Source organism: Microtus pennsylvanicus, chromosome 15, assembly GCF_037038515.1.
Source record: "Microtus pennsylvanicus isolate mMicPen1 chromosome 15, mMicPen1.hap1, whole genome shotgun sequence".
Classification (NCBI taxonomy): domain Eukaryota; kingdom Metazoa; phylum Chordata; class Mammalia; order Rodentia; family Cricetidae; genus Microtus; species Microtus pennsylvanicus.
Window position 1 is genome coordinate 53394753 of NC_134593.1, and position 24156 is coordinate 53418908.

At 42.6% G+C, this 24156-nt stretch overlaps 1 protein-coding gene across 2 annotated transcripts in view; it reads right to left on the bottom strand.

Moving 5' to 3' along the window:
• Window positions 1-24156, bottom strand: part of Klf12 (KLF transcription factor 12) — a 377546-nt gene that overhangs the window by 9741 nt on the left and 343649 nt on the right. For both annotated transcript variants that reach the window (XM_075949284.1, XM_075949282.1), the window contains exon 7: window positions 20679-20836. In XM_075949284.1, the coding sequence (XP_075805399.1) occupies window positions 20679-20836 (158 nt within the window). The remainder of the gene's footprint in view (window positions 1-20678; window positions 20837-24156) is intronic.

Genomic DNA, 24156 nt, shown 5'->3' on the forward strand with positions numbered 1-24156 from the left:
TACTATAGGCACAAACGGGAAGGAGAGGCTTGCTCTTCACACTGGTGGGCTCAAGGGGAGTATTAACACCCCACAGAGTCTGATTCGGCTGGAATCATAAACAACAGTAAAGGGTACTTAGCTCCATTTTAATAGGCCCCCTTCCCTTCAGAATATGCATCGCTTCAATGCTATAAGACTGTATAGGACAGAGAGTCCAGTTAGCTATCATTCAAGGTGTCCACATCACTTCATTACAGGTACAACAGCCCATTCATTGGACATATGTTATTCACAAACATCTACATTTTGTTTGTCCCTTGCGAAGAAATCTTAGACAAACTAGCAGTGCCAAAGTGAGTGTGTTTTTCAAGACCAGAGAACCAAACTGAGCCTGAAGGAATTTTGAAGTGGGACTGAATGCTGAATCCTTTTAAAAAGCCCGAAGACGTTTGTAACTTGACCAGGCCCTGCCGTCTTCTTGTACAGACAGTAAAATATCCAAAGCCTGGGCTGGGAAGAGATAGCCTAGTCATTGTCCAAATGGGTTCCCAAAGGGGAGCAGGACAATAGCTGACCCAGGTGCACTGTTTTCCTAGCTTTCTTCCAAAGGGAAGTCCTGTCCCCATTCAACCCTGCAAAACTGATCTCTCCTGTCTCATCTATCCAATGGGAGCCTCTAATGATGGCAGGGTAGGCAGCTCATGCTAACCCTGCATATGAAGCTGGAAGGCATTCCCCACTCCACGGGAAAGAAACTGTCCAGTGTGGCACCGTAAATTACTCAAGGCTCCAGGGAAGAAAATGTCCCTGGCCCTGAATCCAGCACCTTTCACTATGCTCCAAAGGAAAGGATAAACTTTATTATGTCCTCAGTTCCCAGATTGGTACTCTAAATCTAGCTAAATAGTATTTCAGTTACGTCACTAACAGAATGCACCACAAAGATCTTACCTTGATGCCCGTCTCCTCTACCCCCAGAGCCTAGATTAGGTCCTAAACAAATTCAGCTGTTAAGTTAGTGTTGGGTCTTAGGTTCAACTGGTTCAGTCCCCGGGAATCTAGAAATGATGAGGCACTAGTTGTGACCACAGGAAGTACCAGGATCTTCTAAAAGTACCCATTCAAGTGAAAGCGTACTGACTGTATCGACAGTTTTTGTATTGACAAAAAACCTCAACTTTGAATTCATTCCAGTTGTTCCAAGAAGACAGCATATGTACTTGCATGTGCTTACTGACCAGAGTTCTAGAGAAACAAAGCAAGCACAAGCCAGGTAAGTGCCTAACTTACGAAAGTTGAAGATCTGTAATCGAATACATTCCTGACAACGAGTAGCATGTATTTACATGTTGAATACTGCTGTAGTTTTGTTTTATATTTTTATTTCTGTATGAGTTCTGGCAGTTAGCACAATATACACAAATATATTTGCCTTTGCTACCTGAGTTGATTGGTTGTCACCAAGAGACATCTCCTAGCAGTGGCTTATGCTATGAAGAAATTGCCCAGAGAGAAAGTGTAGAAGCTGAGGTAGGAAGGAGAAAGGGTCTTCTTCCCCCCTCCCCACATTACTGAAAATAATTTATTGAAAATAGCTTTCCTTTTAACATAATATATTTATGACTTTCCATCCCTATACTTCTCCCAAATCTTCCTCACCTCTCCTCCCATCCAGATCCACCCCCCTTCTGTCAGGGATGTTAGGTAAAAACAAAAACTAACACAGTGGAATAAGACAAAACAAACCAACAGAAGGAAAAAAGCCCAAGAAAAGACACAAGAAACAGAAACAGATAGAGTCACAGAGACCCATTCATTACAAGCACTAAACTGGAAGCCGTAATAGATACGCAAAGGACCTATATGGTAAAAAGAAAGAAAAGCTGTAAATAAATTAAAAAATAAGATAAAACTTAAAAAAAAAGAAAAGCTCTGAAATGTCACTAGGAAACATGGAACCTCCGAGTATCTGATGCGTTCCCTCTGCTGGCCGTCTTCTGCTAGGCATTCCAATTTGTCTCCCCAGTGAGACTCCCTTAGAGAAAACCACTTACAAATAAAAATTGGTTATCAGTTGTAGATAGAGTTCATGTCAGAGCCATTTGCCTACTTCTCCTTTCGGCTCCCGTGCACCATCTTGTGCAGATCCTTGCTTCCCTGTGCGTTTCACCTCAGTCCCTGTGAGTTCACGTGCATTTGGTACTGCTGTGTTTAGAAGGCCTTGTTTCCTCGGTGTCCTCCCTCCCCCCCGGCTCTTAGACTCTTTGCATCTTCTTCAGCAGGGTTCCCTAAGACCCGAGGAGGGGAAGGCTTTTTTGATAGAGACATCCCATCAAGGACTGAGGTTCCATGGTGTCTCTCTTTCTGCACACTGTCTGGCTGTGGGTCTCTGGATTTGTTCCTATCTGCTGCAGGAGGAGGTCTCTCTACTGATGGCTGGACAAAGGATGGGTTTTTTGTATTGTTTTGTTTTTGTTTTTATTTTTTTTAGAACATTAGTATTTGGTTTTGGGCTCAGGTTCTTGATCACCCAAATATTATCAGGTTTGGGGTCCATTTGGTGGAGTGGGCTTATGTCAAATCAAATATTGACTGGTTACTCTCATGAAGTTTGTGCCCCCTTTGCACGAGCATATTTTTCAGGCAGTATGCTATTGTTGATCAAAGCATTTGTGGCTGACTTGGTGTTTACATCTCTCCTTGGCTGACTGAAGCTTACCTTCCTTCCATACCAAAGACAAAGGGGTCAAGGCCTATGTAGTCACCAGCTTGACTTCTCTGTGTCTAATAGTTTGTGGAGGTGTTGTCTTCAGCAATGAGGCCTTGATGTCAGTTTGGGGAGAGCAACTTATAGTCTTGGCAACAATCTAGGTTGTTTGGGGGTTTCCATAAAGACCCCTTTGGACAACAATTATCAGATGTAACCCAACTTCAGTGCTGGAAGCTCTTGCTTGATGACAAGAGATGTCTAGTTGAGGCTGCTCTTTCTCTTCTATTGTTTGGCCATTTAGGCCACCGCCCTATATACACACATTTTTTACAAAGTTTTACTACTATATTTCATATGGCCCTTAGCTTTTCCCTCCCTCAACCCCTTTCTTCCTGCTACTCCTTTGAATCTTCTGTTCCAGTCCCTCCCCACACATCTATAACTGTCTATTTTATTTCTCTTTCTTAGCAAGATCTAAGTGTCCCTCCAGTCACTTAGTCTATACCTAACCTCTGAGATTCTATGGATTATAGCTTGGTTATCATTGGCTTAGCAGCTAATAGTCACATATAACCTTATTTGTTTTCCTAGATCTATGTTACCTCACTCAGGATGTTTTTATTTCCAGTTCCACCTATTTACCAGCAAACTTCACAGTTTCATTTTTAATGGCTGAATAATATTCTATTGTATAAATGTTCCAAGTTTCTTTATCCATTCATCTGTTGAGGTTGCTTCCAATTTCTAACTATTATGAATAGCAGAGCAATGAACATATGTGAGCAGCTGTGTCTGTGGCAAGATAAGGCATCCCTGGGGTATATGTCCACGAGTGGTATAGCTAAACCTGAAGGTGGATTGATTCCCGTCATTCTGAGGAACTGCCTCATTGATTTCCACAGTGGCTGTATGAGTTTGCACACCTACCCGCCGCCATGTATGAGTTTTCCTTTGACTCCGCATCCTCACAAGAAAGAGAAGTCACCCGTTTTCATGATCTGTGCCATTTAACAGGTGTAAGGTGAAATCTCAAAGTAGTTTTGATTTTCATTTCCCTGAGGCGAAGGATATTGAACATTTATTTAAGTGTGTCTTGGTCATTTGAGTTTCCTTTTTAAAGAATTCTCTGTTTAGATCTGTACCCCATTTTCAAACTGAGCTGTTTTATTGATATCCATTTTTGTGAGTTCCTTATATATTTCAAATATTAGGCCTCTATTGAATGGATATTTAAGTGGACTCTGGGGATTGAACTCAGACCACCAATCTTAAATAATGAGGTACTTTATCCACTGTGCCATCTCACTTGAAATATACTTAATATTTTTCTGCATTTATTTTCTGTGGCTCTGGGTATGTTGGGAGGTCCTGATGACCAGAGGCTGAAGTCTACTATGGCCTAGCAGCTTTCTCCAAGCTCGGCAACATGAAGGACTCATCCCCAGCAAGGTTCCCTGCTTTCTACCTTCCCAGATTTGGAGGGTGTCTCTAAGCCTGGTTGCCTGACTAATCTCAAGGATGTCCCTTGAAATAATTCCCTGCAAGCACTCTTTCCCTGCTGACCATTTGGTAATTTAGTAACATGTTCTAGCTATTTTCATAGGGTTGTGCTTCCACTAACTCAGGTATATGATAGGAGTGTGTAAATTGTCCCCAGGTTTCCCAATGCTATATATTTCCTATACTCTGGAATAAAGTTGAGTTGTCCCATTGAAGTCTTCTCCCAGAGGCCTATCTCCATCACCTCTGCAGCCATTTGAACCCTGTTCCCTGCCTCTGCTCTCATTACCTCCATGGATGGGTGACCAACAGTCCCAAAGAAGACCCACATGGGTGGATGTGGATGTGCGCATGTGCAATTGCACACTTGAGGATGTTAAAGGACAACATGCCTTATTTCGTTCTCTTCCTCCATGATGGAGGTTCCAGAGATCAATACCCGGCTGGGAGGCTTGGTGGTAAGTTCCTTTGCCCAATGAGCTATATTCCATTGGCCAAAAATGTCATCCTAATCGATAGCCATAAGTTATCTGTCTTTATTGTACATATTGTATCTATATGTGTGCATACACTGCATAGTGTTTACATCAAGATAAACACATCTGACTACACACTTATCATGCATTTATAGGGTAAACTTTCAGAATCCTTTCCTCTAAGTATTTGAAATATTGTTTATAGTCGCTCAACTGTGCGTTAGCACACCACCACAGTCTGTGCTCATCTCACTGTAACTTAGCACTGATTGTTCATCTGTCTCCTCCTCTTCTATTCCTATTCTTCCTTCTCTGCTGTCCACTCCTCCGCTTCCATCTTTCTTTCATGTGATCAACTTCTTTTTGTCCCATATATTAGCGAGATCACATAGTCATCGTTGTTTAGTGCCTGGATACATGTTTTTACATAACAAATAATTGAAAGGGAGAGTTCTGCACAAAAGGAAATGGTGGCCTCCTTTGGGGGTATAGTTAGCTTCCTTTTAAGTCATTTCTTTCATTGTTATAGTTCCTATTTTAATGAACCATTTTCAGCGTAATGTTAAGCAAGGAAACATACCAGACTGGGGTGAGGACATCTGGGACTGGGAAGGTGGCTCAGTGGCTACCTCTCTGGCACCCAAGCAGGTGTGGGAAGAGAGAATCAGCTCCACAGACTGTCCTCTTCCTTCCTCAAGCACCCTGTGGCCTAAGCACCCCACCACTCCTCCTGCTACCTATACCCCATCATCAATAATAATAACTGTTAAAAAGTATCTTTTTGCTGTTGATCTAAAAATTTTTGAACAATCCTCTTACAGTTCATGTTGGATACAACTTCCTATGCACGTATGTACAGGCAGACTGCACACGCATACTCCCAAGAGGTATTAATAAAGTCCTGGGAAAATAAGAACTCACATCAGAAATTTTTTTTTCCCTGACTCGAAACAGTCAACACAAACTGATTTATTACGAATTGCATGTCTTTTGCCATTCTGGTTAGAGAAAAGGATTAAGACCAGCTCAGGGCATTTCCATGGCATTTACCCAGCAGAAGGTTCAACAAAGTCTAAAGAAAACATCAGCTATTGAATGGATTCGGGAAAACCTACCGAACAAAACTCACTTCTGCTGGGCCTCCCATTTCACCACCTGAAATGCTGAAAGGTAAATGTGGACCGAGACAAAGGGCAGGTGCTTTTTCATATGAAAATGACGTGCAAGCAATATATTTAGAGGAACGTGCAGTTTCAAAAGGCCTGCATTAAACAAAACACCCGTGTTCTCAGCGACTCTGTTATTTTCTCAGGCAACTGAAAAGGAACACCTTGAGCAACAGGAAGCACAGGCATTCGCTAGGTTCAGAAGTGCAGTTTTGAAATATGTCCCTGTTTAACATTGCTGAAGCCACAGGGCCCAGACAGTGACAAATGAGCTGCATTACATTCAGGGCTCAGCGTAGTTGCTGTGACAATCTGCTTCACTTGAGGAATGGCATTTGCATATGAGGAGATGGGGGGAGCCAGAATCAAGATTTTTATCTTGTCTTCTGGGTTCTGTTACAGTTAGTTCACAAAAGTTCACAGATTTATAGATCTGGAAGGAAATTAGGCGCTTTCAAGATGAGGAAATAGAAACCTGGCGACCAAAAAAAAAGCTGGTAACAGCTTCTCTGAGTCAGCCAAGGATGGACAAGGCCACATTCCCTCTTGGGGTTTAAAGTAGCCAGCTCTACCTGGAGCTCTAAAATCAGGCAATATGGTCAAACATGGAGCTGGGCTACCGACCTGCAGCTGGGCTCGAGGCTGCAGAATTCGGATTCTGGAAGCGGTTTCCCCATCTCTAGAACCTTGGGTTACCACCTGTTCCTACAAGCTGTGAAACTCCAACCCGCATACTACACAATATTTAATTCTATGGCTATGAAACTTAAGGTATTCCTGTTTATTGTGAAGAAATAAAAATCAAACAATAAAGTTGGAAATACATCTTTGTTTGCTATCCTGTGAAACATGAAGATGTGTGTGTGTTATCAATTTTCTTCATGTGTGTGGCTGTGCTCGCCCACACAAGCATATGGACACATGCAGATCAGAGAGGCTGATGTCAGGATGCCTTCACAGTTGATTTCCCACCTCGTATTTTGAGATACAATCTCTCCTTGGATCTGCAGCTCACTAATTTGGCTAGACTGACTTACCACTGAATACCCAGGATCCTCCTGTCTCTGCCCTGTCCAGTGCTGGGATGATGGAAGTGTGTCTTTAGGCTTAGCTCTCTCTCTCTCTCTCTCTCTCTCTCTCTCTCTCTCTCTCTCTCTCTCTCTCTCTCTCTCTCTCTCTTCTCTCTCTCTCTCTCTCTCTCCCCTCCCACCCATAGGTACTAGACGTTCACAACTCAGGTCCTCTGAACCATCTCTTTAATCCTTCTTCTCTTTGCTATTCTAAAGGAACAAATTAAAATTTTCGGCTAACTGGATGTCAATCATGATTCTATCTCTTGAAAATATTTTAAGTACAAAACTGCCTGAACCAAGCAGACCAACCTATTGTATAGTATGTGCAATCCATTATTTGTCTTGATAATTCAATCAAATAGTCAGTGTGTTACCGGAGTTCCCCTAAATGGTCTTGGACTAACTTCTTCATTGTGTGTGAAAGTGACTAAGTGAGCTTCTTGTGTATTCCCAGTGCTGTTCTATAGAGGAAACCTTGATAACAATAGCAAATAAAATGTTTGCCAGAACATGGGAAACTCTCCACACGCTGTGACCTTTTCTAAGCAATGTCATGATTTTAACACATCTGACCTTGGCAGCTTTGTAATCTAGCAGTGGCAGTGGCTAGCCCTTGCTTCACTGGGGATCCAGTTACTGTTAGCCACCTTTTAAGTTGCCACGCCACACTTGAAGTTTCTGCTCTACAAAACTAGGCGATCTAGTCAGAACTGGCCTGGCAGACAAGGGCCTGAGTGACGACTTATTGGATATATGGTATTGCTAACACAAAGTCTAGCCTTCTCACCCAGAGAGCAAACAAAGAATGAAAATATTCTCTAATAAAATGGACTTCACAAAAAGTAAAAAGTTCAAGGTCAAAGGACCTTGTTTTATTTGGCTGTTCCGAGTGTATATTGCGGTGCGGTGACAACACTTATTTGCTATGTGTCTGGTTACCTTTTCTTAAGTTTCTTGTGCAGAGAACTCTTCTTTAACCTGTCACATAAATGTGTGCCAAGACTTTGAGCTTTTCTTCTCCCTTACGCAATCCCCTTATCCTCACAGTCTCTGCTCCAGCCTCCCGGGAAATCCTATGTGTGTCTACTTTCTAGTCTCCCTTCTGCATACAGGGATGGTACAGACGAATTCAGCCGCGGTCTGAAAGCTGTTTCAGATGACCCAAATCTAATTCAGCACCTAACACCTCAACAATATGCCTCTCCTCCTGCATTGCTGTAGCAAAGGGGTAAGCTTATCTACACCCATCGCAAGTTGTCCCAAATCTTTTTGGGTGGAGAGATTTTTTTTTTGAGACTCTTCCGTAGAGAAATAGGGGAGGTATTCCCTGCTTGCTCCACCATGATCATTGCAGGTGCCAGCTCTGTCTTCCAAATGCCTGTCCAGCAGTCCTCTCCCTTCGGCTCCACAGGAGCCTCTCCAAAGGATCTCAGTCTTTCAGAAAAGCAACCTAATTTCCCCATAGTAATCTGAATCAATCACCACCCCCAACACACACACACACACACACACACACACACACACACACACCAGTATAGTTATTCTTTTCCTAGCCTGTTGCCTTAAGGGTATTAAAGCCCAAAGTGACCAGGGAGAAATCTGAGCTTCCAGTTGAATTGCATGTTTGCTGTGTCTCCTAGCAAGGGTTCCCCCTCACTAGAACCAAGAACAGATCTGAAGATCACAGGATCAGGAAAGCAAAGTTTTTCCTAGTGGGTCACCAGGAGTGAAGCTGACTGAACTATCCCCTCTTCACCCCTTGATTCCTGGACTCATGGATCCTGGCTATGGGAGAAAACAAACCATACATTGGACACTAAATCAAAGCATATACCACTTTCTGAAGAACACTACCCCAGTCCTCCAGGCTATGTTCACTATTTGTGCTGTAGCTGATTCCTCAAGAGCCCATTCCATCTTTCTAGCCAGCTGCATTCAGAATGGAATGGTGAGGAACATGGTGAGACCAGTGGATTCCATGATTCTGGGTTCCTTGTCACACTTCCCTGGACATGAAGTGAGTTCCTTGGTCAGAAGCAATACTATGTGGCTACCATGATGGTGAATAGGAAGTCTGTAAGTCCACAGATGGTAGTTTTCTAGAGGCATCATATGCAGGGAAAGGCAAATCCGTAACCAGAAAAAGTGTCTATTCCAATGCAGTCAATCAGCCACTATGTCACTATGGGGATGGTCGCCCCAGGGAAATGATGCCTTATTTGCGGCTTGGTGTTGGTTTCGCCTGCTGCAAGATATGCTTTTCAGTGATATCTGTAACCATGTTAGCCTTGGTGAGCGGTAGCCTGTGCTTGTTCATGTGTTCATTGGGCAATGACAGGGATGACTGATTAACGAGGCTGTCTGTCCACAGTCTGGGGCATCCTATTTATTTGATTATTTATCTCCTCAGGTGAAGTGACCTTTTGATGAGCATTTACATGGGACCCAAGAATCTTCCATTCTTCACTCATTCGGTGAGACCTATCCATACACTATTTCCCCAGATGTCTTGGTCACCCAGTTCCATCACGTTCTTTCCATGTTCCTGACCATCCAGCTAATCCATTGGCTACAGCCCATGAACCAGTGAACAATAACGGATTGAGCTATTTCTCCTCCCAAACAAAATGTATGACCTGGTGAACTGCCCAAAGTTTTTCTCACTGCGAAGATTTCTCTTTGGTAGTGTCTTTCAGGGTTGCTCCAGAAAGGTGTTATAATGCTGGGGCTGTCCACTTCTGCGTCCTGCCTAAATAACGCGCAGAACCATCAGTAAACAGGCCCTAGTCTTCTTTTCCTTCTTTTCCTATATATCTTTTCCTATATATCTGATCATATAGCACACTCCATGAGATTATAGGTGAATTCTTGGCAGAAGCTGATATTATATCAGGAGTAGAAACCATTGACATGTGGGCTTTGGCTTTCTAGGATCTGGTGTTGACCAGACTGAATAGATAGTTGCAGAAGGGCAATCCCAGATGCCTGTCTCTCACCCTTCACAAATCTGACCTCCAGTGAATAAAGGACCTCAACATAAAACCTGGTATCATTTACTACTGAAGACTTAGTCAGGTCCTGACTGTAATTACAACTGTTGTACCAGATATGGTGCCCTGACTTGAGCAGCTTAACACATCTGGAACAGAGTATGTAGCTACTAACCTAGCAAATGTCCCCCTTTCAGTACCCGTCGATAAGAACCACTGGAAGCAATTTGATTTCAGTTGGGAAGGCCAGCAGTATACCTATACAAGTTTTGCTTTGAGGATATATTATTTTTCCAGCCATATGTCATAACATAGTTCAATGGATCTTGATTATCTGTCTCTTCCACAAAATATTGCACTATTCATTGAAGATGCTGTCTTTTCTCCAAGGTCTCTTTGTCACAAATCAGGTGGCTGTAGGAACATGGACTTATATCTGGGTTTTTGATCTTATTTTCTTGGTTAATGCATCTGTTTATATGCCAGAATTATGCTGTCTTATTACAGTGTCCTGAAATATAATTTGAAATCAGGATGGTGATGCCTCCAGAAATGCTTTTGTTATTCAGGATTGTTTTGGTTATCCTAGGTATTCTATATTTCCACATGAATTTGGAGATTTTTTTTTTCAATTTTTCTTTTGAGTTAGAGTCTTGCTGTATTACCCAGGCTGACTTTGACCTGGTATTCCTCTCTTTGACCTGGCATTCGACTCTTAGACTGCTCAGATTATATGCATGCACTACAATGCCAGATTCCTCTAATGAAGTCTTTCTGAAAGAGCACCACATCCTGGCAACGCTGGTTCTGTCTCCTCCAGTTTCTTTCAGAAGCCTCTTCATTTACTTGCCCCATAACAGTTTCACAAGATTTCTGATGTTGTTATCTTCTCATCTACACAGTTCTTCCCAGCCCACGGTATGTGAAGCATGCCTGCATTGAGACTCTCCTCACTCTGCTCCGTGATGGAAGCTTGTCCCATCTGAAACCCTGTGAGCACGATGATGCCGAACGTGGTTTTGGCATCTCTTCATCACTGTATCTCCTGGGCCTAACACAGAGCCCTACGCTAATAATTAACCAAATGAAACGACTATAATACAAATGTAAAATCTAGATCATGCCGGAGTTAAAAAAGCAATCTACATTGTTTTGTGAATAGATTGCTTGCGGTGTTTTCTCAGTTGTTCTCCACCTGTCTTTTAGAATATATTTCTTTGCTATATTTGTATGTATTTGTGTGCTTCTATGTGAGTTTATATGTACCACATGAATACAGGATCATGCAGAGGGCAGAAGAAGGCATCAGCCTCACTAGAACTGCAGTCAAAAGCAGTTGTGAGCTGCCTTGTGGGTGCTGAGAACTGAACCTAGATCCTCTGCAAGAAACATAAATACTCTTAACTGAACCTAGATCCTCTGCAAGAGACATAAGCACTCTTAACTGAACCTAGATCCTCTGCAAGAGACATAAATACTCTTAACTGAACCTAGATCCTCTGCAAGAGACATAAGCACTCTTAACTGAACCTAGATCCTCTGCAAGAAACATAAATACTCTTAACTGAACCTAGATCCTCTGCAAGAGACATAAGCACTCTTAACTGAACCTAGATCCTCTGCAAGAGACATAAATACTCTTAACTGAACCTAGATCCTCTGCAAGAGACGTAACCACTCTTAACTGAACCTAGATCTTGTGCAAGAGAAGTAAGCACTCTTAACTTCCTAGTCACCCCTTTCTCCGGGCCCTTCTCCAGCTTAGTTTTATGAGACAGAGACTCTCATTGAACTTGAAGCTCACAGATTCAGCTAGACCAGCTAAGCAGGAGGCCACAGGGATCCTCAGTTTCTGCCTGTCTAGCACTGGATAATAGGTGCATGCCACCGCACTTGGCTTTTATATGGGCTCTGAGGCTAGAACTTGGGACCTCACACTCCAATGAGCACATTACTGACTGGTATGTCTCCCTAGCTACGCATTCTTATTTAGATGAACAGTATTATAATCTTTACAGTAATAAGCTTATTCTTAATTATAAAGGCTTAATTGAAATGAGCACCACAGACAAATCCTTTGCACATTCTTTCATGATGAATATATAGTCTTCCCAAACACAGTTTGATATTACTCATATAGTAAATTCTATTTTAGTAACAAGTATTCCTATCAGTCAGGATAGAGAGATTAACAATCAAAATGTTTGATTCTCAGGTAGAACATGAGAAAGTACAAAGGCTGGAGATAACCCCCCCCCCCCATTCTTCTCTTCACATCGCTTTGATAAATGTAAAGATAAAACAGAGCTCAGAGTGAAATGAGGTCCATAAATACCTCACAGCAATTTTAACTTGATGATGTATGGGCTCACATAAATAAAAGTCAGAAGCAAGACTCACTTTGCAATGTGTTATTAAACAGAGACATTCATGGGCAGGTGGTTTTTACAGGTCTTTTAAGTGTATGTAGATAACTCTAAGAACAGCAATTCAGTAAGATATGGCTTTTAGAATAAAATGCAATCAAATATGTACAATACAGGTATGGACATTTTGATCACTGTGGGTCTCAGGCACAGTTTGATTGGAGGTAGTAACTCTCTGATGTGTCAAGAAAACACCCTTCCCTTTAGTGAAAACAGGTTAATATTTATAGCGCTTTCAAAGCATATTGAGATAAATCTAGACTGGAAATAGATGCAAGGTTTCCTCCTTCGAGGTGGCAGTGGGTAGATCTTGCTTGCAGGGGCAGATGCCCATCGGGATGGTCATGGGTCCTCTTTCTGTGCCGCCAGGACAACTTGCACAGACAGGCATTTTCTCCCTTTGCCAGTCTCTTCCCCATGGAAGATATTTGCCCATGTGGCTGTCTCGCCCGCCGGATTTAGAACCTCCAGTCTTCATTTTTATATCTCATTCATTGGTATGCAAAGAGTTGTGTGCTGAGCAAGCACTCAAGAGCGGCTTGTCTGGTTTTATTTAGTGATTAATGCTCCTAGTCTATGTCTTCTCGCTGATTTTCTAACCAGTAAAATATTCATAGAGTGGGGAGAAAGACCAGTCACCAGACATAGCACGGGTCACCTCGCCTCGTCATGCCAAAGCACCCCAGTAGCTGATACTAACTGGTAGGTACTTGCAGGGCAGGCAAGGGGTGGTGGCTCTACTGAAGAGATCGGACTGGCAGGCTTGTGAACTTGTCAAGGACAGAGGGAAATGACAATAACAAAGACTCTAGAGCAGCCAGGGCCTCACTGCCCTGCTTTCTCAGCTGGATCCCGGGTTAGTGTTGCCACCTGGCTCTGTTCCTGGGATTCACATAACGGATGGAAAGTGTAACATGCTTGCATAGCTGTGCTTCATTGTTCGGGGACAGAGAAATGTCAGCACCCATCCATGTGGGATCTCCGTGTGCACAAGGATCCTGAGCACACACACTGGATATCCTCATCCTTCCTCTCCTTTATGCTCACATCTGGCCAGCCATCATGGATGTTGTTCTATGTGCTTCAGTTTTTCCCACATGCCTTTCGACCATCCCATCTTAATATCAGGCAGCCCACACTGGAGCTTGTTAGGGAATAGGGTGGGGGTCAAAGAGCTTCACAGGCTTGCTGGCACGAGGCATTTGGGGAAATGAGTAGACGTTATTGACTGAAGACCTAGGAAGAAAAGAGCTGGGTACCCAGCCATTTCAGGTTGGAGCTGGGTATATGCAGAATAAACCATATACACCCATACTCATCTGGAGACCTAGGCAAGGCTCAGGCTAGGACCAGAATGCCTGCACTGTGGCATGCTTGCTCTTTCATGGGTACCTTGTGAGTTATCTACTCTGCTTATGGGTAAACTCACCAAATATGGTTCAAGACACTTTCTGTCCTTCTGAAATTCAATCTACGGAAATGTAGGAAACATTAATCTGTGAGTACAATCTATGAACATAGCCTTTCAAATAGAAGACTGAAATGCCTTAGGAAGGATGTAAAGTATAGGTCTTAAATGACTGTTTTATTCACTATGGCAATGATACACTGAGTTTACCAAATGACGATTAGCTTTACTGTCAAGCAACTACAAGCTACACATATTAAATCTATTAGAGTGCCAAGTAAAGGTATTTAATTATAGCCATATGCTCACAATGACCTATACGTATAGCTGGATCCACTTTAGCAAGAAACTCTGAATGCCTATGGTATGGTATCACTGTATTTACTTGGGTTATAAAACTGATGTCCAGAGTCATACATATGTAATGAGACTTATCTGTGTATAAATCTAAATAAGAAAATCTAAGATTCCCACACCTTAGCTAGCTGCTCTAGGCTTACCAGTTATGAGCTAAAGATCGATGCAAACTTTGTTTTTGACTTCAATTTCATTTCAATTTTTTTTTTTATTTCTCAGGACACTTTGCTGTAGTCTGGGTATGATTTGCACCCTGACATTCCCAGAAACATCTGGAAAAACCAAACTCAGGCTGAAATCTAACCCTCACTATGAGGCATTTAAGGGCAGAAGACTTAAGATCTTCTGAAAGTGTAGTCTATGGATGGGAATCGTGGTGAAGGCACCACATAAAGTGGGTCTTCTAAAAATCCTTTGTGGCTAAGTCTCTCACACATTCCTGGCTCCTGCCCAGTGCCAGCCAATGCAGGACTCTGACACCAAGAAGACTACCATCTGATGTGGGCCTTCAACCTTGACCCAACTACAATCATGCTCAACCTCATTTCTTTACAACTCGCCTAATCTGTGAAATTGTACTATCAGCATCAGAAAACAGACCAAGACAATCATACTGCTCATATTCAGGAAGGCTTTGGTTGGGACTTGACAGCTCCTTACTAAGAGAAGATCCACCTTGAAGATGCTCAGTGAGGACTCAGATGGGCTCAGTATCTTCACCAGCCTTATGCTTTATCTAAGAGTTAGTAGCTATTGGAGGGGAGAGTCATTCTGAAAAACAGAGTTCAGTGTACCATGAGCTATTCATTAGTGACACAAACATCAGAACAGGATTGTCATACATATCTGAAGGTAGACCCAAAGGCCACCAGGACAAACAGCTGCCACTGAATCTCCCCCAAGCCACTTTAGAATCTCATTCAGGAAAAAAAAAATCGAGAAGTCAATTTCAAAGAAAGAAATCCATGAATAGCAGGACGAAGTGATGAGTCAAGGGAAAAGTGAGAAGCCGTGGAATCTGCAGCCACTTAGGACCACCGTGGGTGGGAGTGAGTGTGGAGCTGGAAGTGGCTCCCGAGTGCATCAGCACATGGAATTTATAAACAACAGATGATCCGGCCACAGCACATGCTCCTTTCACCAGGGGAGGCGTCATTAATTCGTGTGCAGTTTCTTTTTAAAGATAAAGTAGAACAGATATCAGAGACCGGTAAGTTGGCGTTGGTTACCAGTTTCAAACATCCATAAGGAACCCCTGATGAAGTCGGATAAATGAGAAATGTATCTCCCTCAAGTTCAGTAGCGTACTTTTCATGTACGTTTTAATGAATGTTAAGCAAGGCTGGCCTATTAAGCCCAGATTTATGAGAGAGGCATAATATCAATTTATAATGTGAAATATTTCAAATATCTCTACACATTTGAAAGAGAAAAAATATATATGCTAAAGTTACGTTTACAAGCTCGGTTTGCAGTTTAACCCTGTCTTTCACTCATCACTAAACTAAAATGTTTTGTGAAAACAGATAGACATGTCTTTTTTAGTACGTCACACACAACACTAGGGCAGTCAAGTTTCCCACCTAGAGCAGCGGCAACAGCTGAGTCTAGTGCCCCATCTAGTGGTTGTAAGAATTACTGACACCTGTGTGTTAAAACCAACACTGTAGAAGTTACTATAGCATTTAAGCTTCCAGTGGCTCTCAACCTTCCTAATGCTGCGACCCTTTAAAACAGTTCCCCGTGTTGTAGTGACCTCCAACCATAAAAAGCATAGTTTTGGCACTGTCTTCAATCATAATGTAAATATATGTTTTCTGATGGTATTAGGCAACCCCCGTGAAGGGTTCATTTGAGCCTCCATAGGGTCTTGAGAAACACTGTTTTAACCAATATGTGAGCATTCTAGATTATACCATATTTTCTTTTAAAAAATGCATGCTTAGATAATTTAATATACCATACACTATCTTTAGATGAAGAAAATCTCCATTAATTTAAATCATCTGCATTTTCATTTAAATATACTGTATACCTCACTGAGTGGGAGAAATACCCAGTGCAGAGGAGAGGAGCTGGGGAAAGTGTGACTCTGAGCTACAGTTGCTCTTTGTGATGCTTCTTTAACAATGTGGTCTCCACGGGGGTTGCTACATTTCCAAAAACTTGCTAACATCCTGTTAGTACCTAAACTGCACAATAACAAGCTACTTTTAAATTTAAATGCTCTCCTCCAAACACTTCTTTAACCATATGTTTATTGCTAATATTTCGAAAGGGCCCTTTTTCTGCAGCCCTACAAATATTTACATCTTTAATTTAAGGAAATTTAATTAATTGAATTTAAGGACACACACAACTGATCAGGCACTAACAAACTGCAGAAAGTTAAAGTATCAACAGGAAAATGACTGTGACTTCCTTAAAGAAAGTTTCTCACTGCAGCACGGTCCCCTCCCATAGCGTGCTTGGATTTCATAAGTCATCTGTTATAATCCCAAACTCCACATTAAGTATTATTGGTCACACATAAGGATCTTACTCAACATGCCTGAAGCAAAGGTAAGGCTAAGAAGATGTTTATTAAAAACATGCGAGCCAGCCCGAATTTCTATAGAACCAGTGTTGATTACATTTTACTCACCAAGTTGTGAAATCTTGTGTATAATTATAAATTATAAGCTAGCCTGGGATCACTTGACACCAGTTTCAACAAGTTCACCAAATTTGATTCTTTGTCTCTATTGGACAATAATGCCACTTTTAAATGTCGGTTCGAGAGACTATGACTGCACAGACTAGAGTGGTCCCTTTAATACCAGGGAACTGGTTCTCGCCTCATCCCCAGGCCCTTTGGATAGCAAAACTCATGTTCAAGGCTTAAGACAGAAACCAGTGAGACATTTGCATGCAACCTCCACGCATCTTCTTGTATCCTTCCGATAAGATCTCGTTACTTAAGGTACCCGATACAATGCAAATACTTCCCACAGCTGTTAGACACGCTGCTGAAGGAGCGCTGGCAAAAGAAGCCCACAGAAGTCGAGCGCAATCCAGGTCTAGTTGAATGCACAGAAGCAGAACCTTTGGATACAGAGGGCTGCTCTAAGTAATTCTGTGCTCAGTGAGTGAATGGATTCGATACATTGGGGGGTTTGAGCAGAAATCTAGCAGGGATATTTTGATGCAGGCTAGAGGTAGCATAGTTAGCTGTTTAAAAGACCTGACAGCCTGCCATATGGGGGGGGGTATTTTCTTTGCATTTGTCATGTTCAATCTGCCCACGATTAGCTGGCAAAGATGGAGACACTGATGGAGAGAGATGGGAGGGACCATTCAGATCTTTCTAGCGTGTTGAATTCAACACGTTACAATCAAGTCACTATGGGGACCTATAATACTTGCTTTCTAGATTGGAAAAAAATATAGATAAACTCCATGCCCGAAAACATTCTAGCAAGTTGTCCTTTGTCTCCAGATGTTGCCCCAGCATCACTCCCAAGGAAGTCATTTCAGGAATGGTGCCAGCATTCCAAGTCAAGCAGAAAGTCCTCCATTTCTACTACAGTGGATACACTAGACCTAGTTGGCAGCACTCCTTGATCAAGGTGGCCCTACGGAGTCAACTCACAGAAAGCTTCAGTGCCAACTGTTCACATTCAGAGGCGTTCATAAAGAAGGTCTCCTCCCTCAACACATAAGGACCACAATGTTTCCTTAAGTCAATGTGACAAGGTATGGCTAACAAAATGGGGAGTATCTAAGCTGGAGATCAGAAGGATGCTGTGGCTCACAGAAGAGTGGAGAAGACCATTATAGCTGGTCGGGTACAGCAAATGCATGGTCACTCGAGGGAGCCCCATTCGTCTGGGCGCCCCAAACTGCACCATAAGAAATGGATGCACACTGACAAAGAACAGGCTTCTGTTTTCAAATTCCACAAAATGTCTTGCAGGCGAATAAACCGCTAATGCAACCTAGCGTTGGGGCAGCCGTGTCTGTGTGAGAAAGATCTCAACAGCTACAGCTACCGGGTCGCCACACAGACTGAGGAAGACACAAGATGTGCAAGTGTGCAGGAAACAGCAGAGTGACTTCTTGCTCCTGGGAGAGGTGACAGGCAAGGGCTCCCTCTAATTATGTAGTTACGTGAAAGGCCACTGTGACCTTCAGAGTCTATGAGGTCATCTTTTTAATAAGTCAAGCTCGTTAATCCAGCCTCAGCATTCAAGGTTTACGTTGCTTTGAATTGGGGTGAACACATGACATCGCTTCTCCTCACTTGGTATGCATCAAAACTTGTAAGATGAAATCCAGCAGTGCTGGGGAAATAAGTCCTTTAATCACGTGTGATTAAAACCCCTCCCCTCTTTCACTGTGGATCACTGGATAAGCAGAGCAGGGGTGTCTATGTGGAAATGAGGCTAATATAGATTGTAGAAATCTCAAGGAGAATAGGAGCAGCCCAACATATGTGATGATCCACTGAAGGCAATCTGTGTGTGTGTGTGTGTGTGTGTGTGTGTGTGTGTAGAAATTGCCCCACAACAATCAGTGATACAGTCCCATCACACTTGCTGCCATTATTTCTGTTTTTCATCTGTTAATAGAAGATACATGTGGACCTCCATGTCTTTATGTTCTTTTTTTATTTTGCCTTAATGTTTAAGAAGGTGATTTAAAAACAGTCCAGTGGGCTGAGGGTGGAGCTCAGTGGTCCATCCCTTGGCGGCATGTGTAATGCTGTGGGTTCAGTTCCCAGAACTGCAGGAAGTAAATAAGTGGACCACAAAAGTAAAAGTAGTGCCTGAGAAACAGGTGGAAACGTCTCACGGGGAAGCTCGCAATTGAAGGATAGGGGAGAGCATGGAGTTAATTAGAAAGGGGAGGGGGTTGCGATCAGAGGTGAAGTGTAGGACAGATGATCAGAAACCGTAGACTAGCAAAAACTCCAGTTCCAAGCAATGGATACCGGTCAGTAGGTTCCAAAAGACCGGTACAAAAGCACAAGCAATTGCCATTTCCCCAGCAGCCTCCCTGTTTAATTGGGGTTGCTCTCCATACAAAGATGCTACTTTTCTCTCAAGTCACAGTCTGCCAAATATAAAGACCAATGCCAGGTATGGGAGGGACATTTCTCCCTGAGTTGATCAGGGGTGTCCCAGAGACACCCCCCCCAAAACAATACAAACTTTTGTCATTGTCCTTGAATACCCACCAGCGCTTGGTGGTAAGACCCTATTGCTAAAGTCATTACAGACTTTGGTCACAGTGTATGGAGAAACCTAGTTAGTACAGACCAGGAAGCTTGCTTCCTATTGGCTAGCTGTCATAGTACTGGCTGATGGGGCAGCGTGAGTCACCAACAGCTTTACTCAGTTGTAAACCCTGTGAGCCTCAGCTACACCCAGCATGACAAGATACGTTCACGCGTGCAATAGTGGAGTGATGAAACTCTGCTTAGATCCATAGGTTTAAAGCCATTGCCAGCCCCTGTAGACAGCATGCACGATTAAAGTCTCTGGTTCATGTCTTTGTGAACAGATGTAGCACCAAGGGCTAAAGAAAATGCAAAGATGGCCCATTTCGATGATTTTACTACTTCACCTGGGAAGTGGTTGCCTGTATGGTTATCTTGATATGATGGAGAACACGTTTACACAACCACACAGGAATCTGTTCCATTTGAAATTTCCTGTGAAAGAACCATGCCGGCGTCTGCTCTAGCCAGTGATAGACACTGGGCAGGACTTGCTTGGTCGTGACCTGTGTCAGCAGCAAAGCCTATGACTGTTTTCCTGTCTCATCTGCTTTTTTGCATACCACTGACTCCTATCACCTGTCACTTGTCTAGGGACGTCACAGTCATGGTGGTCCCTTCTGCTGTCTTCCATGTCTTGCCAGTAGCTCCTATTGATGGTACTCAGGCACCCAGGAGATGCCAGCTGAGGGCCACACAGCACACACACACACACACACACACACACACACACACACACACACACACGACCTGTGGGCAGTGGCTGATAATGACCATCAGTGCTTTCTACACAGGTGGACCCCAGGTGTATGGAAGGATTAATAACTGAACTGTTGCAAACTTGCGAATTGCTTGCATCAATTGCTTTTCTCTGCTAGTATTGGAAATCCCCTCCTAATGCAACAAGATTCTCTAGGGAGAATCAAACTGGATTTAACTGGTTTTAAAAAATACTGCAGTGCTTTGTACATGCAAATTCTCAGGTTTATTTCTCTGATACTTAGGAGGAATAACATTGAAAACAGAACGTACGTGACCTAATAATGGTGGTGGGTTAGATGTTTGCTCTAAGGAAGGGAAGGATTTTGTTCGGTTTGCTGTTTGAGGTGCGCTGTGGATATTTTTAAACTCAATAAATTACATAATTATTATGTGGCTAAGTTGATCACCAGAAAGATGATTAGCTCATTCTGTTCACAGCATTTAAGACGTGTACATAAGACAGAAGGAATGAACTAAATTCAAAATATGTCAGTCACCGACTAATGACCGGGTGAGTTGTCATTCCTCAGTCCCCTGACCCCCACTGAGAAGCCCACGGGAGCTGTACCTGTGTGTGTTCTCCGGTGTGCCTTCAGGTGAGAACTTTTTGTGTATACTTTGTTGCATCCTTCAAAGTCACATCTGTGAATGCGCCGTTTCCTGGAGTCCGGGGATTCTGATCGTCTCTGGCGTCTTGTGCTCTCAATACTAAATGGTGAGATTGAACTGAAAAAGAAAGAGCGCCATTACAAGGAGAAGCACAGCCCTTCATCGGGGGGCTTATCAGGCTGAGAACGTGGTCTTGGACTCTGTGGCCTCATGGTCACCATGGCCATACACACCGTCGTCATCTCCTGGATGCGTCTCGATAGCTAAAGAAAGCAGCATGGCTACTCTTCGTTCAAGAGTCCCAGGGAAAGAAAGGCAATGCAGACAACAGCAGACTAGGCACAGTGATGAGGGTGTGTGATCTCAGCAGGGGAGAGACTGAGGCAGAAGAAGCTGGAGGCCAGCATGGGCCACATTCTAAAACCTGTTTCAAAGAACCCAAACCTACCAAGCCAACCTAATGGAGCAAACCCAAGTAGAAGCAGAGGCAAGAACACAGATCTCCCTTATCAGTGCTGAATTAACAGCTCGGCTCTGAATGCCTCGTCTTTCTAGAGAACATTTTGGGAAGCCCTGCTCGTGATAACATCAATACGAACATATTTAATAAGAGGGGTACCTGAACTGCACGCGGCATTATAAGACCGTGCGAAACCACAGTACGCATTGCAAAACAACTGAGGTCAGGGTGAAAGGCACGGCATTAGCACATCAACACGGTGACTCATGACAGCAATTTCTGTGCAGAGAGACAGAGAAACGCACTTGAGATTCAACTTTCCTACTTGGTGGGTTCTTTTTTCAGGTGAGGAGTAAAGTGCACTGTTTTTAAAGATTAGCTGTACTACTATTATGAGAAAAAGAGACTTTAACGACGAAGTTTGGCCCAGACTTGCGTGCTGTTTCACTTTAATGCCCAGTAGAAAAACAGGATTAGTTTGTAATGTCAGGTAATTCATTTACATGTACCTTTTTCAAACCTTAATCTCTTTTGATTGAGACAGAAAGAACATGACTCATCTTTTTATTAGCAACCCATGAAGTTCTCTAAAATTATAATGAAATAGGATAAAGAAGCAATCATCCCCGTGTCTTCAAGTCACATTTACCATTTCTCTCTCTCTCTCTCTCTCTCTCTCTCTCTCTCTCTCTCTCTCTCTCTCTCTCCCTTTCAGGTTTTTCCCTGTTTTTGTTTTGAGATGCCTTTATTATTATGTGTCTATTATTAGTTATTCTATATGGCTCTAAAAATCAAAATTAAAATTAATTTGTGGGGGGAGTCGGGTCAGTAAGATGACCTGGCAGGCAAAAGCTCTTGCTATTGAGACTGATCCTTAGAGTTCACACGGTGAAAGGAGGGAACCCGCTCTTGTATGTTTCTGTGATCAAGCCATGGCACAGGAATGCACACCTACGCACAGACATCACCCCACAGAAAATAAATGCAAGAAGTTTTCATTAGCAAACCAGCTCTTTTAAGAGCTCAACACTACAGATAAAGAGGCCCCTTTGCTCTTAAATTATCACCTTGATTCTTTGTCCTCTTCCCAGAGAGAAGCCACTGTCCACTTTCTTTAGATTTTTTCCAATTTAAACTTTTTTGCTGTTATGCATTCATTGTCTATAACACTGTGTTGCATAGGTCCCCAAAACACAGCTCGTCACTGTGATGAGCACATCTCTCCTGCATCCACCTTCTCCTTAGTGTCTCCCCTCCTCCTGCTAGTGCCTCTGTTTCACTTCTTAGTATTATACATTCTTTCTAGTCATATATACTTAAATATATTGCTATACACATATTCACAATCATAGAAATTTATAATACGACTGTAGGATCTTAATGCCTCGGAACTCATGCCAATGACGTCATTGTGCAAACTCTTCTATCTTTACCCTCAACCCTCCACCTTTTCAACAGGAAGCATTTGAGCTTAATCCATGCGGACACAATACTATAGTTCATTTCAGTGAGATGCTTTCTGCCCTAACTTATCAATTCTCATGTGTGTTTCTCCCCATTTGAAACTTAAAATGAAGCTGCTTCTTGCATCTGGTAGATTATTGCAGGATAGCTGGTATCATTTTCTTTATTAGAGGCACATAGAGTAATTGCAAATTTTACAGTGCCCATTTAATTTTAAAGAAGAATTGCTCAGCTTTTTCTGCAAAGGATTAGGTAGTAACTACTTTATTTCAAAGCTAAGGACCATAAAGTCTTATGCTGTAATTAATAAACTCTAAAATTCTCTCAGGAAAGCAGCTATAGACCATATGTTAACAAAGGAGCATGGTTTCAATAAAGTTTTCTTGAGAAAAATAGTGTAATTGCCTGCATGTCATAGTCTGCTGGCTCCTCAATTATGGATTATAGAGATTGTTTAACAAGCATGCGCCGCTACACTTTAAAACCCCATCTCTTCAGTGACAAACAGGGACCGTTTCCCGCACCACATCCTTCCATTATTCTAGCCAACTGGTTTCCAATGTTTCCTTTTAACTATCTTTCTGTTTATTTTTTTTAAAAGTGTTTTTTTTTTCTAGTCTACAAACAGGAGATTAGGCAGCCAAAGCTTCAGAGCCGTTAGGATCAAATATAAACACTGTTTATCGAACCTCAAACAGTTTAATTTGAGATCCACACTAGAGCAAAAGAACACAGGCTATGCCAGGGTGAGCCCCTTCCTAAAGCCTTCGTTATCAATCAGTGTGGATTTGTGGTTTTCCACGTCATTGATTCAGTTGCTGGGACAGGAGCCTATTGTGAAAAGAGTCAAAACAATGAGAAGGAATAGCTTCACTTAGTCCTCAGAGTGACTCCAGCCGGGAGCGCAATTCCTGTGCACAAGAAAGACTGGGCGTGCCCTGATATGGCGAAAGCAATTCATTTCTTGAATATGTAGCTGTGAAAATAAACATAGATTTTGGCACTAGGAGAATGTATGGAAGAAAGTCCTTTATTGTGTTGTGTGATGTTTGACATCTTTCATGAACCAAGTCAGTGATAGTATTTGTTTCCATGAAGTTCAAATGTAAGACCTATACTTCCTCATTATATGCTATTTCCTATACATGAACATAACAGAATACTAATGTCACCCCATACCAACCCAGCCACACAGATTTGCCTCTGTTTGACTTTAGTCAGTAATCTTGCTAAGAAATTGTGTATACCAGGAGAAATAAACTTAAATCTGAAACCAAACCAGCTACCAAATGGTCGTGAAGGGACCAGTGAAAGGCGGCAGAAATATAATCCATCCACCCGCTAACTGGGTGGAGGGCAGAGAGGACAGAGGCTGCTGGGTGGGAGGAAACGGCTTCACGGCAGCTTTGAATTTAATGAAGGCAAAGACGCTAAGTGGATGGCCTTCACGTTCAGCCCCTAGTCTTTGGTTTTCCTCATTCTGAAGTATACTATTTTTTAAACGTTATGAAGA